At 37.9% G+C, this 20,354-nt stretch overlaps 1 protein-coding gene across 1 annotated transcript in view; it reads right to left on the bottom strand.

Annotated features, from left to right (window-relative positions):
• The window catches only part of LOC124254149 (tyrosine-protein kinase SYK-like), a 323,457-nt gene that overhangs the window by 168,183 nt on the left and 134,920 nt on the right, over positions 1-20,354 (bottom strand). The window contains exons 6-7 of the mRNA XM_046688027.1: positions 9,457-9,550; positions 4,450-4,520 (exon numbers count right to left, since the gene is read on the bottom strand). Of these exons, the coding sequence (XP_046543983.1) occupies positions 4,450-4,520; positions 9,457-9,550 (165 nt within the window). The remainder of the gene's footprint in view (positions 1-4,449; positions 4,521-9,456; positions 9,551-20,354) is intronic.

Genomic DNA, 20,354 nt, shown 5'->3' with positions numbered 1-20,354 from the left:
GAAGTCGAAATCATAAAGGGGGGCAAACTCCGGTGAGTGAAACGGCACCAGTATCAGGTTTGCACTATTTACGTGCGGGTGGGTGTCGACTCCCACACCAGTCTGCAGGGGGTCACCGTGACCGTGGAAGACACGATATCACTCACCAAGATCTTCTTACCCGACAACATACACTTCATGGGGTTGAAGTGCACCCCTGAGAAATTATCTCGTAATAGTATTATAGCAATGTCCAATCGTCATCGGCCCAACGCCACACTTAACGATCTAGGAGACACGGAGGGATTCGATCTGCCAGGCAAGGAAGACGCCTTGTACGCCCTACGCTTGAAAGACAACGTGTATAGGCGGGCGGCAATGGCCGATCATCTACCCAACATCACACTCGGGGGTCTACGAGGCACAATGGGGTTCGATCAGCCCGGCGTGAACGGCACCTTGTACGTCCTGCTCTTACTAGGCGGCGTGTACGTGCGGCAGCCTCTGCCAGACGACTTTAGAGAGCCCAAATGGTTTATCAACATGACCCTCACCGCACCTTATATCTCATTAAACAAAGATGGCTATGTCTCCGAAATTAGGAATAACGGTACCTCTCTCAGGGTTTTCATTCCAGGGCCTGATGTAGGTGTCCCGCTAACCCCAGATCGAACGAGCAACATGTTAGTTTCAATCAAAAATAATGAATTAAGGTTTTACACCCTCAGTTCCCGATTGAAGCCTATATATATGACTGCACCCTACACACTCATCATAGAAGTCCATTTCGGGGGGAACCCTTTATAGTTCAGCACTACCACTTTTATCCGGGTTGACAATACAATGGGGCGCCATACACGGGGGCCAACGTTGCCGTATCGTCATACAACCGAACCCCTCAACGGGTTCTATAGTCCCCTTAGTAAGCCTCCCTGGGGTTCGTGTGAGAGCAGAGGGGCCTATTATCCTCTCACCTATTTACCTGCCTGAGAGTCTGCACCTTATAAGTCTCAAATACGTTCGGGAACGATTAAATAGCACACAATTAGGAAATATCTCATAAGATATATTATATGCACACAGGATGGGTCTGTACCCAGTCGTAGAGGAAGTCGCGAAGACCCTGGCAACCGTAGACGGATTCCGCTTGAGACAGTTATGTGATGTAAAACGCCAACTAGAACAAGACCGCGACACGCGGAAAGCACTATATAAGAAGTACCATAGAGCTTTCAATATCGTGGACGGAACTGATACTGCCCTTATGGCAACCAGCATGGGACTAGGTGCGGCAGGTGTTGGGTTGTTAGCCACCATCATGGCCGCACCTATAGTGCTAGGCATTGAAATAACAGCTGGTGTTGTAGGGGTGGCAGGGTTGGTGTTTAAGTTTGCATCATGCAGACTCCATCGTAAGGCATTGAAACACGACGAGATCAGGGTTCTAGCCGAAGCAAAGCTGAACACGGTAAGTGAGCGTATTTCCACGGCACTCACTGACAGTAAGATCTCAGAGGAGGAATTTCGTTCAATCCTCTCTGAACTCGACAAGTACCGTCAGATGAAACAAGAAATCCGGTCCAAGTCTCATAAGTTTGCTATCAGCGAAGACGAGAAAAAAAAGTACATAGAAAAGGGGGTATGAAAAGCCCAGCAAGCCTTTATTACGAACACCAAAGAGATCATAGGCGATTCACATTAAACTGTTTCATCGAGGTCAACGCGACATAGCCACACTATTGTGTCACGTGTGGCCGGGAAGTTAACTGGGGGTTCAAAAGTAGTAGATATACTGGGGCGAGATCTAAGGGCCTGACAAAAGCTTTATTTGTGAAATAAAGCTTTACAGAGGCTTTTGTTGGACTTGATCTCGGACTATCATTATATCTACTACTGCTTTCTCTTTGATTTTACCTCACAACTTAACAGTGTCCGTGGATTCTGAAGCAGTAAAAGCTGTTCCACGTGTCATTTCTGAAATGGATGTTAGGATGTATCAATACGATCCGATTTTACATCTTGCAAAACAATCTTCCACTGAAGATGAAGAAGAAGAATCAAGCGAAACGGAGGCACCGCTTGAGGTCAAAATAAATTTAAAAATAGACCATATCATTTAACAAGATTACTATTTGTCAGCAAAATGTCATACAGTTCCAGCCAGCAAACTCACCCCTATAAATATATGACCAGTCACTAGGAATTATTTTTTAAACAAGAAAAAATTGTGTCTAGGGACACGGATGCCCCCGCTGACATTCATAAGACATATAAAGACCAATAATTGAACAAAATTCACAAGTTCAATAAACATCTATGCAACTATGAGATAGAACAAACTTCAACTAAGTTCAAACATTTGTAAAAGTGACAAAATTAAGAAATTGGATGAACAAGGTATGAGATGCACACCTTTAGAGCTCCAATGAAACACATGTAGAAGCTCAATCAATTCTGTTCCGCAGCTTTTGTGGAGAAGTGGATAGACTTAATCCCCTATTCACTATCATCAAAGAGAAATTCAACAAAATGTATCTAAGTTCAAATGTCTCTAAACACACCAAAAAAATATAAAATACAAAAACAAAATATGAGATGCACACCTTTATAGTCTCTATAAAAGACACATGTAAGCTAAATGAGTTTTGTGCAGAGGTTTTTGAGGAGAAGTGGATAAAGTATTGGACGAACTGGATGAATAGAACCAAATTCAACTAAGTTCAAACATCTGTAGAAGTGACAAAATTAAGAAATTGGATGAACAAGGAATGAGATGCACACCTTTAGAGTTCCAATGAAACACACGTAGAAGCTCAATCAATTCTGTTGAGCAGCTTTTGTGGAGAAGTGGAGAGACTTCACCCCCTACAACACTATATTCAGAGGGAAATTCAACAAAATTTATCTAAGTTCAAACGGCATTAAAATTGGAAAAATAAATAAAAAACAAAATCAAAATATGAGATGCACGCCTTTAGAGTCCTTATTAAGCACATGTGTAATCTAAATGAATTCCATAAAGTAGTTTTTTAGGAGAAGTGGATAACGTATACCCCCTGTTGGATGGAACGAACACTGGCTGAATAGAACAAAATTCAACTAAGTTCAAACATCTGTAAAAGTGACAAAATTAAGAAATTGCATAACAAATTATGAAATGCACACCTTTAGAGTCCCTACAAAAGACATGTAGAAGATCATTCAATTCGGTTGAGCAGTTTTTGTGGAGAAGTGGATAGACTTCATCCCCTATTACACTATCATCATAGAGAAATTCAGCAAAATGTACCTAAGTTCAAATGTCTCTAAACTTACCAAAAAAAAACAATAAAATAAAAAAACAAAATATGAGATGCACACCATTAGAGTCCCAAGAAAGCCCATGTATAAGTTCATTGAATTCCACAGAGCGGTTATGGTGGAGAAGTGGATAGAATACATTCCCTGTTTCATACGGACGGACGGAACGGACACCGAGGGTAACCCTATATGCCCCCAGCCATATATGGCGGGGGCATAAAAATGTGATTACAGTTCATTTTGTGTCAAATGGGTAACTGTAGGGTATCTGGGATTTAAAAACAAAATAATTATGCTTCAGACGAGGGAAAATAAAATTATCTGCTTCAAAAATTACACTGGAAATTATTTTGTTGAAAAAAATTAGGATCCTAGTTCTGACGTATCAAGTCTTGATACAAGATCCCAGCCTGGTCGAGCAGAGATAATATTTGCGACACAGATAAGTTATTCCCCGAAAACTGGTGAATTATAAAATACTAGTCAGGACAACGTATGTTTCCCCATTGTTTGGTTATGGAAATAGTTATGGTACTCGGTCATAGCCTTAGAATGACATCTTGCGGGTGCAATTCAACTGGCAACCAGACTTGATTTAATTTATGTTAAAAATACCACTTACAGTAAGTTGTTACAGGGAATGATGGAGTATAAATGAATCTCGTGGATACGTTTTCCTTCTTCAGCCTAGCTTGGGGATTTCCATACCCCATGCGGGCATGTCTCTTTCATATGCGTCCGACTCGTAATGATCGGCGCATTTCTCCTGCCGAAATCTGTCATTTCACTAGGAAAACGGAAGAAATGGTGGTTCTTTCGCATGTTCGATGATGCCGTGCAACCCCAGGAAACGCAAAACACCGTCGTACCATTGAAAAGAACGACAGAAACAACACGATTTGTACTACTGTAGCGTTTGGTCTTTGGCAATATGGCGGACTCCAGGCACATTTGACGTCACGAGCGGAAAGGTCACGTGTGTTCCAGCGAAATATGTATAATGGCTGAAGCTGAGATTTACAGAAACTGTTTTCGCGATTAAAACATAATTATACATAATTTTTAATTGAAAATTTGAGAATATGTTTCTGATGACTTTATCTTTCACCCAGCAAATTATTGCAATTCACTCGTATTCTCCTTTAACATTGTCTTATAAAATGTACTTACCTGCATGAAAGAGTGTCTTTGATTCTGTAGGGACTGGTACAAGACATTATTAGTGCTGTTGTCTATGTAACCTGGAAAAGATAAGGGTATGAATATTTATCATATTATTTCTCGGCAGGATAAAGATACAGGTATCATTTGTGGTAATATATGGATAAAGATGTTCACATAAAAGGTCCGCTGGTTACTACTTTCAGAGTTTACACAACTTCATGTCATCACACTTGTCAGTCTGCAATCAAGTCAGATTTAAGCATTGGGTTTAAAGAAAAAAACCTGGCATAACTTTTATCATCATAAAAAAATAGTCTCATACACTATATTTATTTCAGTGTCTAAATGAGACATGGCAGAGACATTTGATTAGTTTGGTCATCTTGGAGGCATAAATGGTGAAACAATCTAGCATTGTGGGATGTGTTTCCATATCTCTGCCTGTAGACCTTATTTGGGTCCTTTTTGTCAAATTAGGCTATTTTGGTTATAAATATTTCGTCACGATATGGCTGAAATATTGCCAAAGTGACGTTAAATATTAACTCACTAACAATAAATATTTATAATACCTTGTTTCATTATGCCCCTGTGTGTACATCTAACAGTACACTAACATGATGATCAGCTGATCACATAGACTCGAGTTAGAGTTTTGATAAAGGGAGGTTACAGTAGCAGGCAGACCAAAGGATTGCTGTGAGTATAGTATATGATATCCAACTTCAGGTCAAATACACATGATCATCTTGAAGTAATGACAGTGTACCCAAAATGTTTCAGTGCATTTGAGAACAACTTCATGAAGACCAATTCAATAGCCTTAGGATACATCTCTCCTACAAAAGGCCTACTAGAAGGTCTAATCAACTAAACACTAAGTAACAAAAACTAATAAATGCACTTTTAGCACATTATAAAATCTTCAATCACGCCTTCATTCATCAAGTATGTAATACATTAAAGGCAGAATAGTTGACTTACAGGTGGTGGCTGAAAAGTTAACCGTAACAGTTTGCAAGTATGAAGTGTATTTGACCAAAATCCACTATGGGGATGCATATTTCTAACAGCATGAACGTCACTAGGTATTCTCTGTTGATGAAAATTTAGAAAATTGGCTACTGCACAGTCATCAACTTCATCATCTTCAACAGAAACAGCAATTCTTGCAAACATGCTATCAATTTTAGGAAATCACAATCCTTCCTTTTGCCACTGTTAAGAGGAGGGCTGTGGGAAATGATTGCCTCAAAGATGATCCAATATCAAGGAGATGATCCAATATCATGGAGATGATCCAATATCAGGGATATGATCCAATATCAGGGAGATGATGATCCAATATCATGGAGATGATCCAATATCATGGAGATGATCCAATATCATGGAGATGATGATCCAATATCAGGGAGATGATCCAATATCAGGGAGATGATGATCCAATATCATGGAGATGATCCAATATCAGGGAGATGATGATCCAATATCATGGAGATGATCCAATATCAAGGAGATGATCCAATATCAGGGAGATGATCCAATATCACATGGAGATGATCCAATATCAGGGAGATGATGATCCAATATCATGGAGATGATCCAATATCATGGAGATGATGATCCAATATCAGGGAGATGATCCAATATCATGGAGATGATCCAATATCATGGAGATGATGATCCAATATCAGGGAGATGATCCAATATCAGGGAGATGATGATCCAATATCATGGAGATGATGGAGATGATCCAATATCAGGGAGATGATCCAATATCAGGGAGATGATGATCCAATATCATGGAGATGATCCAATATCATGAAGATGATCCAATATCAGGGAGATGATCCAATATCAGGGAGATGATGATCCAATATCAGGGAGATGATCCAATATCACATGGAGATGATCCAATAACATGGAGATGATGATCCAATATCATGGAGATGATCCAATATCAGGGAGATGATGATCCAATATGGAGATGATCCAATATCAGGGAGATGATCCAATATCAGGGAGATGATCCAATATCAGGGAGATGATCCAATATCAGGGAGATTTTCAACATTAACTACTAATGATATAACTGTCTATGATCAATAACTCAACAAACATCTCTCATGAGGAGTTTTGCAAACATTCTGGGGAATGAAGTCCTGATAAAAGCTTCAGCTTCAAGATCCTGGTTAGAATTGACCTTCAGTAACCTTTGCTTGTCGTAAGAGGCGACTAGCAGGATTGGGTGGTCAGGCGCACTGACTTGGTTGACACGTCATTGCATCCCAGTTGCATAGATCGATGCTCATGTTGTTGATCACTGGATTGTCAGGTCCAGGCTCAATTATTTAGAGACCTCCGCCATATAGCTGGAATATTGCTGAGTTCGGCTTAAAACTAAACTCACTGACTTACTCACTCATCACCTGGGAATTTATGTCAATTTGAAGCAACCCAACAGATTTTATTTAGTGATTATAACCATTAATATGTCTATCAGGCAAGGACATAACATTCAAAGCTGGGGAAAATTAATGTCCCCCTCCAAAGAAGACAGCAGCCTGGTTCCTGGGATCTGCTGCGCTATGCTTCAATACACATGGGGGTGTTCTATTTCTGCCAGCATAGACAACACACAGGCACCAGGCACAATGTATCAGATTTAGATGTCTGGAGGGAATGAAGTAAGTTTTAACAAGAGATTATTACAATCCTTCCTGACTACCCTCCCTTTGTCTCTGGTGTCATTTCATTTTGTTGTCATAGACAATTGTAACCTCGCAGGTTTAAGACAATTTGGACCTAATATGCACTTGTTGATTCACAAAGTTCTTCATGTCCGTAATGTAATGATCTGTCTGTGCAAAACACTGACCAAAGAGCACCACCAATGATGGTGCATGGATTGTGAGAAATAGTTCATATCAAGGAGATTCGGGGATTCAGACAGGACAAAGAAGCTTTTTCAGCCTTTGAGGAGTCACCTTGCATTGCATACCAAGATGCTCATTGGTGGATCTAAATCCTACAAGTTGCACCTGCTCCTTATTTCCATTGGATGAGCGGTATCCCTCGGTATGTTCTACATTTACCCAATTGACATCAGAGTGTTCAACAACGAATATTACCTTGCCGTGAGACATTATTTCCATGTAAGTTTTCATCTTTTGGCAGACACTTTAGTGTTTGGTGCCATTTTATTTAGGAAAGCTCCTTAGAGAGATCCTTAAAATATGTACATCATGGATGACCACATACTCTTTCCACATGACTTGCATCTAGGCTCTTGGGTGAACTGATTACTGCCTTGTCATCCATGAAATTGTGAGACCCGCGTTATTGACTCATTAAAGTCATATTTGACAATTAATTGCGAACATTCTAGTCTAAAAGTCTTGAGATCAAAGTGGCATGTACCACAGGAACTCAACGGTGACTTGTCAAACTGTTCCATATGAAAAGTGTCTCCACCCACATACCAAAAGTGCTAAGCCTGTGCTAATTATTATGTTAAATATGTACATGAAAAAATGCTTCATACTAACACGATAGCAAATTTTTATTATTCCTGTTAAAATAACCGCTTAAGATTTTAATTCTTCTGATAATGGAATAGAAACTCTTTGTAGTTATATTTGCAGATCGTTTTTAACTTAATCCCCAGTAGACTGGAGAAAAACTTGTGTACACATTTGATTGTTATTTCTATTGCTTAGTTGAAAAGCAGGTAGCAAAACAGGAACGACAATTCAATTATCATGTCTAGTGATGTTTGACTGAAAATTTCCCACTAATATTAACAAAGTTTGTTTGTTTGTCCACCCCGATACAACATGGTTTTGTTTTGACTGGGCTCAATACATGAAATAGCCATTATGCTATGCACATGGAAAATATGATTTTGCTTGGTCTTTTTGCCATGTTATGTATAATGTGGGGGGTCATTCATGGATCCCAAGTCCTGCGTCATGGCGAGGGATGACTGTATTAACAGGGTGATGAGAGCCAACGTGGGAATCTATGGCTATGTCGGAACAGATGTAATAGGTAAGGTATTTGATGTACAAACAGAACTCCTATATTTGCATTAGAAATGTGTTTGTCCTCCATTGTTTCTTTTTGTGATGCTTGGTCACATACAACATGGCACCATTTTGTACACTGACATGGCTTGACACCATATTGTTGACCATAAAAAATCCATTCCTTTCAAGAGGTTTTGACCAACTTGGTGTAGTATTGTTTAAACAATTTTGATATACCATAATTTGCTAATAAAGTCTACCTATTAAAGTATAAATAGTATTAAAGTATACCTACAAATAGTATATTTATAAATAATCATCCAGTCTCACATTATACCAGCTACATGTTACTGTCTAGAGCAATAGATGCAGAAGGGGTGTGTTTAGGTGAGGTGTTTAAACGGGCTAAAATGTTCCAGGTCGTTTCCACTCCATGGCTGTTAGAAAAAGAGAAAGTGCATTACATGAGACAGGATAAGTTTTATAAATGGTTTCTTGGGACAGCCTTTTCGTTTTACTGTCAACATCAGCGCCTATTGGTCACTGGTGCACATTCCCACTGGAACCTGAAAGTAATCCAGCTGAAAACACTGTGAGATCTCCTACCCTGTGCATAACGTAACTCCTCTTCAAACAACACTAGGTAAAACATACCTTGCTTTATACATGGCAAAATACAGTATTGCAAAGAAAGAAACGAACATGTCAAGCCCCACTACCAACTACATATGTACTACACTTGCACAAGTTGATGTGGAAAGGTATATCAAGTCAAAAGGCAAATTTATGTACAATGTATAAGCATATGATGCTTCACATTCACTGGTTCAATAATTTCTGAGGACACAAAATGCACCACTGTCGACAGAGACCACACAAATCAGCCACACGATACATACTCCTTCAGTCAGGTCAGCTAAGAATGATTGTGTAATGGCACTTCCCCCAAGACTAACTTGAAAATGATCATTGGTTGAGTACATACTTTTGAACTTGTCTTTGTCATATTTGGGGCAGCAGACAGGACGCGTAAGTTTGCAGGCCAATCCATCTTGTTTATTGTGGTAGTGGTCTATCAGCTGCAGAACAACCACAAGGGTTACATACAGTCAACTATTTAACATCAAGGCAGACATCTACATTTTCAAACACAGATCTTTTTAACAGTTTCATGAGACAATATATGGTATTCAGTAGTGAGGAAAGTGAGTGTTTCTTACAATATTATTTAAATTCCACATATATTTAAAAAATTCATCATATAAAATTGTCATCAATCAAACATTGTGACAACTCCTTCATACACACAGTTCCAACAAAGTTGTCATGTCACAAATTCTTTTCACGAAGTATGCAGAATATCAAAACAGTATAGTTTTCTTTCACATAGAAAAAGCACTGCATTTGGAATTCATGTTTCCAGGAAGAAACTGATTTGGTCTCACAATGTTTATAGTCTGCTAATCAAAGTAATAAAAGCTAAATGTTGTGATGCAAGTGTAGCACCCGTTTATCTGGCCCAATCAGAAACTTGCAAACCCCTTCTTTTTTATTTGCATGACATTTGATAAAATGAAAATATACCTTTCATGATGCGACCCTGAATGTTAAGCTTTATGACTGCATGAACTTTTAGATGTTTGTTAAAGTAACCTTAATCATATGTAAATGCACTACACACACAATGCACACACAATGTTTGATTGATGACAATTTTATATGATGAATTTTTGAAATATATGTGGAATTTAAATAATATTGTAAGAAACACTCAAACGGACTGTAGAAAAGTATTTGCACTCTTGTGAAAAGAGAAGCAAATGCATGACCCCCATGAATGCCTTACACGCTTTTATACATGTAGCTCCTACACACTTTTATACATGTAGCTCCTACACACTTTTATACATGTAGCTCCTACACACATTTATACATGTAGCTCCTACACACTTTTATACATGTAGCTCCTAAACACTTCTATACATGTAACTTCTACACACTTCCATACATGTAGCTCCTACACATATTTATACAAGGAGCTCCTAAACACTTTTATACATGTAGCTCCTAAACACTTTTATACTGTAGCTCCTACACACTTCTATACATGTAGCTCCTACACACTTTTATACTGTAGCTCCTACACACTTCTATACATGTAGCCCCTACACACTTTTATACATGTAGCCCCTACACACTTTTATACTGTAGCTCCTACACACTTTTATACATGTAGCTCCTAAACACTTTTATACTGTAGCTCCTACACACTTCTATACATGTAGCCCCTACACACTTTTATACTGTAGCTCCTACACACTTTTATACATGTAGCTCCTACACACTTTTATACATGTAGCTCCTACACACTTTTATACATGTAGCTCCTAAACACTTTTATACTGTAGCTCCTACACACTTCTATACATGTAGCCCCTACACACTTTTATACTGTAGCTCCTAAACAGTTTTTTAAAGGTAGGTCCTACACACTTTTATACATGTAGCTCCTACATACTTTTTTACATGTAGCTCCTACACACTTCTATACATGTAGCTCCTACACACTTTTATACTGTAGCTCCTACACACTTCTATACATGTATCCCCTACACACTTTTATACATGTAGCCCCTACACACTTTTATACTGTAGCTCCTACACACTTTTATACATGTAGCTCCTAAACACTTTTATACTGTAGCTCCTACACACTTCTATACATGTAGCTCCTACAGACTTTTATACTGTAGCTCCTACACACTTCTATACATGTAGCTCATACACACTTTTATACTGTAGCTCCTACACACTTCTATACATGTAGCCCCTACACACTTTTATACTGTAGCTCCTACACACTTTTATACTGTAGCTCCTACACACTTCTATACATGTAGCCCCTACACACTTTTATACTGTAGCTCCTACACACTTTTATACTGTAGCTCCTACACACTTCTATACATGTAGCCCCTACACACTTTTATACATGTAGCTCCTACACACTTTTATACATGTAGCTCCTACACACTTTTATACTGTAGCTCCTACACACTTCTATACATGTAGCCCCTACACACTTCTATACATGTAGCTCCTACACACTTCTATACATGTAGCTCCTACACACTGTTATACTGTAGCTCCTACACACTTCTATACATGTAGCCCCTACACACTTTTATACATGTAGCCCCTACACACTTTTATACATGTAGCTCCTACACACTTTTATACTGTAGCTCCTACACACTTCTATACATGTAGCCCCTACACACTTTTATACATGTAGCTCCTACACACTTTTATACATGTAGCTCCTAAACACTTTTATACTGTAGCTCCTACACACTTCTATACATGTAGCCCCTACACACTTTTATACTGTAGCTCCTACACACTTTTATACATGTAGCTCCTACACACTTTTATACATGTAGCCCCTACACACTTTTATACTGTAGCTCCTACACACTTCTATACATGTAGCTCCTACACACTTTTATACTGTAGCTCCTACACACTTCTATACATGTAGCCCCTACACACTTTTATACATGTAGCCCCTACACACTTTTATACTGTAGCTCCTACACACTTTTATACATGTAGCTCCTAAACACTTCTATACATGTAGCCCCTACACACTTTTATACTGTAGCTCCTACACACTTTTATACATGTAGCTCCTACACACTTTTATACATGTAGCCCCTACACACTTTTATACTGTAGCTCCTACACACTTTTATACATGTAGCTCCTACACACTTTTATACTGTAGCTCCTACACACTTTTATACATGTAGCCCCTACACACTTTTATACTGTAGCTCCTACACACTTTTATACATGTAGCCCCTACACACTTTTATACTGTAGCTCCTACACACTTTTATACATGTAGCTCTTAAACACTTTTATACTGTAGCTCCTACACACTTCTATACATGTAGCCCCTACACACTTTTATACTGTAGCTCCTACACACTTTTATACATGTAGCTCCTACACACTTTTATACATGTAGCCCCTACACACTTTTATACTGTAGCTCCTACACACTTTTATACATGTAGCTCCTACACACTTTTATACATGTAGCTCCTAAACACTTTTATACTGTAGCCCCTACACACTTTTATACTGTAGCTCCTACACACTTCTATACATGTAGCTCCTACACACTTTTATACTGTAGCTCCTACACACTTCTATACATGTAGCCCCTACACACTTTTATACTGTAGCTCCTACACACTTCTATACATGTAGCCCCTACACACTTTTATACATGTAGCTCCTACACACTTTTATACATGTAGCTCCTACACTCTTTTATACTGTAGCTCCTACACACTTCTATACATGTAGCTCCTACACACTTCTATACATGTAGCTCCTACACACTTTTATACTGTAGCTCCTACACACTTTTATACTGTAGCTCCTACACACTTCTATACATGTAGCTCCTACACACTTTTATACATGTAGCTCCTACACACTTTTATACATGTAGCTCCTACACACTTTTATACTGTAGCTCCTACACACTTTTATACATGTAGCTCCTACACACTTCTATACATGTAGCTCCTACACACTTCTATACATGTAGCTCCTACACACTTTTATACTGTAGCTCCTACACACTTTTATACTGTAGCTCCTACACACTTCTATACATGTAGCTCCTACACACTTTTATACTGTAGCTCCTACACACTTCTATACATGTAGCCCCTACACACTTTTATACATGTAGCTCCTACACACTTTTATACATGTAGCTCCTACACACTTTTATACTGTAGCTCCTACACACTTTTATACATGTAGCTCCTACACACTTTTATACATGTAGCTCCTACACACTTTTATACTGTAGCTCCTAAACACTTTTATACTGTAGCCCCTACACACTTTTATACTGTAGCTCCTACACACTTCTATACATGTAGCTCCTACACACTTTTATACTGTAGCTCCTACACACTTCTATACATGTAGCCCCTACACACTTTTATACTGTAGCTCCTACACACTTCTATACATGTAGCCCCTACACACTTTTATACATGTAGCTCCTAAACACTTTTATACATGTAGCCCCTACACACTTTTATACTGTAGCTCCTACACACTTCTATACATGTAGCCCCTACACACTTTTATACATGTAGCTCCTACACACTTCTATACATGTAGCTCCTAAACACTTTTATACTGTAGCTCCTACACACTTCTATACATGTAGCCCCTACACATTTTTATACATGTAGCTCCTACACACTTTTATACATGTAGCTCCTAAACACTTTTATACATGTAGCTCCTACACACTTTTATACATGTAGCCCCTACACACTTTTATACATGTAGCTCCTACACACTTTTATACATGTAGCTCCTACACACTTTTATACAAATAGCTCCTACACACTTTTATACATGTAGCTCCTACACAGTTTTTTAAAGGTAGGTCCTACACACTTCTATACATGTAGCTCCTACAGACTTTTTTACATGTAGCTCCTACACACTTTTATACATGTAGCTCCTACACACATTTATACATGTAGCTCCTACACACTTCTATACATGTAGCTCCTAAACACTTTTATACATGTAACTTCTACACACTTCCATACATGTAGCTCCTACACATATTTATACAAGGAGCTCCTAAACACTTTTATACATGTAGCTCCTAAACACTTTTATACATGTAGCTCCTAAACACTTTTATACTGTAGCTCCTACACACTTTTATACATGTAGCTCCTAAACACTTTTATACATGTAGCTCCTACACACTTCTATACATGTAGCCCCTACACACTTCTATACATGTAGCCCCTACACACTTTTATACTGTAGCTCCTACACAGTTTTTTAAAGGTAGGTCCTACACACTTTTATACATGTAGCTCCTACATACTTTTTTACATGTAGCTCCTACACACTTCTATACATGTAGCTCCTACACACTTTTATACTGTAGCTCCTACACACTTCTATACATGTAGCCCCTACACACTTTTATACATGTAGCCCCTACACACTTTTATACTGTAGCTCCTACACACTTTTATACATGTAGCTCCTAAACACTTTTATACTGTAGCTCCTACACACTTTTATACATGTAGCTCCTACACACTTTTATACTGTAGCTCCTACACACTTCTATACATGTAGCTCCTAAACACTTTTATACTGTAGCTCCTACACACTTCTATACATGTAGCCCCTACACACTTTTATACTGTAGCTCCTACACACTTTTATACATGTAGCTCCTACACACTTTTATACATGTAGCCCCTACACACTTTTATACATGTAGCTCCTACACACTTCTATACATGTAGCTCCTACACACACTTTTATATACTGTAGCTCCTACACACTTCTATACATGTAGCCCCTACACACTTTTATACATGTAGCTCCTACACACTTTTATACATGTAGCTCCTACACACTTTTATACTGTAGCTCCTACACACTTCTATACATGTAGCCCCTACACACTTCTATACATGTAGCTCCTACACACTTTCTATACATGTAGCTCCTACACACTTTTATACTGTAGCTCCTACACACTTCTATACATGTAGCCCCTACACACTTTTATACATGTAGCTCCTACACACTTTTATACATGTAGCTCCTACACACTTTTATACTGTAGCTCCTACACACTTTTATACTGTAGCTCCTACACACTTCTATACATGTAGCCCCCTACACACTTTTATACATGTAGCTCCTACACACTTTTATACATGTAGCTCCTACACACTTTTATATACTGTAGTCTCTCTACACACTTCTATACATGTAGCCCCTACTATTCTCTATACATGTAGTCTTCTACACACTTCTATACATGTAGCTCCTACACACTTTTTTATACTGTAGCTCCTACACACTTCTATACATGTAGCCCCCTACACCTTTTTATACATGTAGCTCCCTACACACTTTTATACATGTAGCTCCTACACACTTTTATACATGTAGCTCCTACACACTTTTATACATGTAGCCCCTACACACTTTTATACATGTAGCTCCTACACACTTTTATACATGTAGCTCCTACACACTTTTATACATGTAGCTCCTACACACTTCTATACATGTAGCTCCTACACACTTTTATACATGTAGCTCCTACACACTTTTATACATGTAGCTCCTACACACTTTTATACATGTAGCTCCTACACACTTTTATACATGTAGCTCCTACACACTTTTATACATGTAGCTCCTACACACTTTTATACATGTAGCTCCTACACACTTTTATACATGTAGCTCCTAAACCCTACACACTTTTATACATGTAGCTCCTACACACTTTTATAATTGTAGCTCCTACACACTTCTTTTATACATGTAGCTCCTACACACTTTCTATACATGTAGCTCCCTACACACTTTTATACTGTAGCTCCTACACACTTTTATACATGTAGCTCCTAATACACTTTTTATACATGTAGCCCCTACACACTTTTATAACTGTAGCTCCTACACACTTTTATACATGTAGCTCCTACACACTTTTATACTGTAGCTCCTACACACTTTTATACATGTAGCTCCTACACACTTTTATACATGTAGCTCCTACACACTTTTTATACATGTAGCTCCTACACACTTTTATACTGTAGTCTCCTACACACTTTTTTATACATGTAGCTCCTACACACTTTTATACTGTAGCTCCTACACACTTTTATACATGTAGCTCCTACACACTTTTTATACATGTAGCTCCTACACACTTTTATACATGTAGCTCCCTACACACTTTTATACATGTAGCTCCTACACACTTTTTATACATGTAGCTCCTACACACTTTTATATACATGTAGCTCCTACACACTTTTATACATGTAGCTCTCTACACACTTTTATACATGTAGCTCCTACACACTTCTATACATGTAGCTCCTACACACTTTTTATACATGTAGCTCCTACACACTTTTATACATGTAGCTCCTACACACTTTTATACATGTAGTCTTCTACACACTTTTTATACATGTAGCTCCTACACACTTTTTATACATGTAGCTCCTACACACTTTTATACATGTAGTCCTCTACACACTTTTATACATGTAGCTCCTACACACTTTTATACATGTAGCTCCTACACACTTCTATACATGTAGCTCCTACACACTTCTATACATGTAGCTCCTACACACTTTTTATACACTGTAGCTCCTACACACTTTTATACATGTAGCTCCTACACACTTCTATACATGTAGCTCCTACACACTTTTTATACTGTAGTTCTCCTACACACTTTCTATATACATGTAGTCTCTCTACACACTTTTTATACATGTAGCTCCTACACACTTTTATACATGTAGCTCCTTTATACATGTAGCTCCTACACTTTTTATACATGTAGCTCCTTTACTTTTATACTGAATTCTACTAATAACACTTTTATACATGTAGCTCCTACACACTTTTATACATGTAGCTCCTACACACTTTTATACTGTAGCTCCTAAACACTTTTATACTGTAGCCCCTACACACTTTTATACTGTAGCTCCTACACACTTCTATACATGTAGCTCCTACACACTTTTATACTGTAGCTCCTACACACTTCTATACATGTAGCCCCTACACACTTTTATACTGTAGCTCCTACACACTTCTATACATGTAGCCCCTACACACTTTTATACATGTAGCTCCTAAACACTTTTATACATGTAGCCCCTACACACTTTTATACTGTAGCTCCTACACACTTCTATACATGTAGCTCCCTACACAATTTTTATACATGTAGCTCTTCTACACACTTTTATACATGTAGTCTTCTAAACACTTTTATATACTGTAGAGGCTCCTACACACTTTCTATACATGTAGCCCCTACACACTTTTTATACATGTAGCTCCTACACACTTTTATACATGTAGCTCCTAAACACTTTTATACATGTAGCCCCTATTACACACTTTTTATACATGTAGCTCCTACACACTTTTTATACATGTAGTCTCCTACACACTTTTATACAAATAGCTCCTACACACTTTTATACATGTAGCTCCTACACAGTTTTTAAAGGTAGGTCCCTACACTTCTATACATGTAGCTCCTCACAGACTTTTTTACATGTAGCTCCTACACACTTTTATACATGTAGCTCCCTAATACATTTATACATGTAGCTCCTACACACTTCTATACATGTAGCTCCTACACACTTTTATACATGTAGCTCCTACACACTTTTATACATGTAGCTCCTACACACATTTATACAAGGAGCTCCTAAACACTTTTATACATGTAGCTCCTAAACACTTTTATACATGTAGCTACTAAACACTTTTATACTGTAGTTCCTACACACTTCTATACATGTAGCCCCTACACACTTTTATACATGTAGCTCCTACACACTTCTATACATGTATCTCCTACACACTTCTATACATGTAGCTCCTAAACACTTCCATACATGTAGCTCCTACACACTTTTATACATGTAGCTCCTACACACTTTTATACATGTAGCTCCTAAACACTTTTATACATGTAGCTCCTACACACTTCTATACATGTAGCCCCTCTACACACTTTTAGACATGTAACCTCTACACACTTTTATACATGTAGTCTCCTACACACTTTTATACATGTATCTCCTACACATTTTTATACAAGGAGCTCCTAAACACTTCTATACATGTAGCTCCTACATAAGTTTTTTTAAAGGAAGGTCCACACACTCTCTATACATGTAGCTCCTAAACACTTTTAGACATGTAACCTCTACACACACTTTTATACATGTAGTCTTCTACACACTTTTTATACATGTAGCTCCTACACATTTTTATACAAGGAGTCTCTAAACACTTCTATACATGTAGCTCCTACTACACAGTTTTTTAAAGGAAGGTCCTACACACTTCTATACATGTAGTCTCTAAACACTTTTATACATGTAACTTTTCTACACAATTTTATACATGTAGCTCCTACACACACTTTTATACTGTAGCCCCTACACACTTTTATATACTGTAGCTCCTACACACTTCTATACATGTAGTCTCTACACACTTTTTTTATACTGTAGCTCCTACACACTTCTATACATGTAGCCCCTACACACTTTTTATAACTGTAGCTCCTACACACTTCTATACATGTAGCCCCTACACACTTTTATACATGTAGTCCTACACACTTTTTATACATGTAGTCTCTACACACTTTTTATACTGTAGTTCCTACACACTTCTATACATGTAGCTCCTACACACTTCTATACATGTATCTCCTACACACTTTTATACATGTAGCTCCTAAACACTTTTATACATGTAACTTCTACACACTTCCATACATGTAGCTCCTACACATATTTATACAAGGAGCTCCTAAACACTTTTATACATGTAGCTTCTAAACACTTTTATACATGTAGCTACTAAACACTTTTATACATGTAGCTCCTACACACTTCTATACATGTAGCCCCTACACACTTTTAGACATGTAGCTCCTACACACTTCTATACATGTAGCTCCTAAACACTTTTATACATGTAACTTCTACACACTTCCATACATGTAGCTCCTACACATATTTATACAAGGAGCTCCTAAACACTTTTATACATGTAGCTCCTACACACTTTTATACATGTAGCTCCTAAACACTTTTATACATGTAGCTCCTACACACTTCTATACATGTAGCCCCTACACACTTTTAGACATGTAACTTCTACACACTTTTATACATGTAGCTCCTACACACTTTTATACATGTAGCTCCTACACATTTTTATACAAGGAGCTCCTAAACACTTTTATACATGTAGCTCCTACACAGTTTTTTAAAGGTAGGTCCTACACACTTCTATACATGTAGCTCCTAAACACTTTTATACATGTAACTTCTACACAATTTTATACATGTAGCTCCTACACACTTCTATACATGTAGCTCCTAAACACTTTTATACATGTAGCCCCTACACACTTTTATACATGTAGCTCGTACACACGTTTATACATGTAGCTCCTACACACTTTTATACAAATAGCTCCTACACACTTTTATACATGTAGCTCCTACACACTTTTATACAAGGAGCTCCTAAACACTTTTATACATGTAGCTCCTACACAGTTTTTTAAAGGTAGGTCCTACACACTTCTATACATGTAGCTCCTACATACTTTTTTACATGTAGCTCCTACACACTTTTATACATGTAGCTCCTACACACTTTTATACATGTAGCTCCTACACACATTTATACATGTAGCTCCTACACACTTTTATACATGTAGCTCCTAAACACTTTTATACATGTAACTTCTACACACTTCCATACATGTAGCTCCTACACATATTTATACAAGGAGCTCCTAAACACTTTTATACATGTAGCTCCTAAACACTTTTATACATGTAACTTCTACACACTTTTATACATGTAGCTCCTAAACACTTCTATACATGTAGCTACTAAACACTTTTATACTGTAGCTCCTACACACTTCTATACATGTAGCCCCTACACACTTTTATACTGTAGCTCCTACACACTTCTATACATGTAGCCCCTACACACTTTTATACATGTAGCTCCTAAACACTTTTATACATGTAGCCCCTACACACTTTTATACTGTAGCTCCTACACACTTCTATACATGTAGCCCCTACACACTTTTATACATGTAGCTCCTACACACTTTTATACATGTAGCTCCTAAACACTTTTATACTGTAGCTCCTACACACTTCTATACATGTAGCCCCTACACATTTTTATACA

This window comes from Haliotis rubra, unplaced genomic scaffold (genome assembly GCF_003918875.1).
Source record: "Haliotis rubra isolate DU_JTF1 unplaced genomic scaffold, ASM391887v1 Scf566, whole genome shotgun sequence".
In the NCBI taxonomy this organism is placed as follows: domain Eukaryota; kingdom Metazoa; phylum Mollusca; class Gastropoda; order Lepetellida; family Haliotidae; genus Haliotis; species Haliotis rubra.
This window is presented reverse-complemented; position numbering and strand designations above follow the sequence as displayed.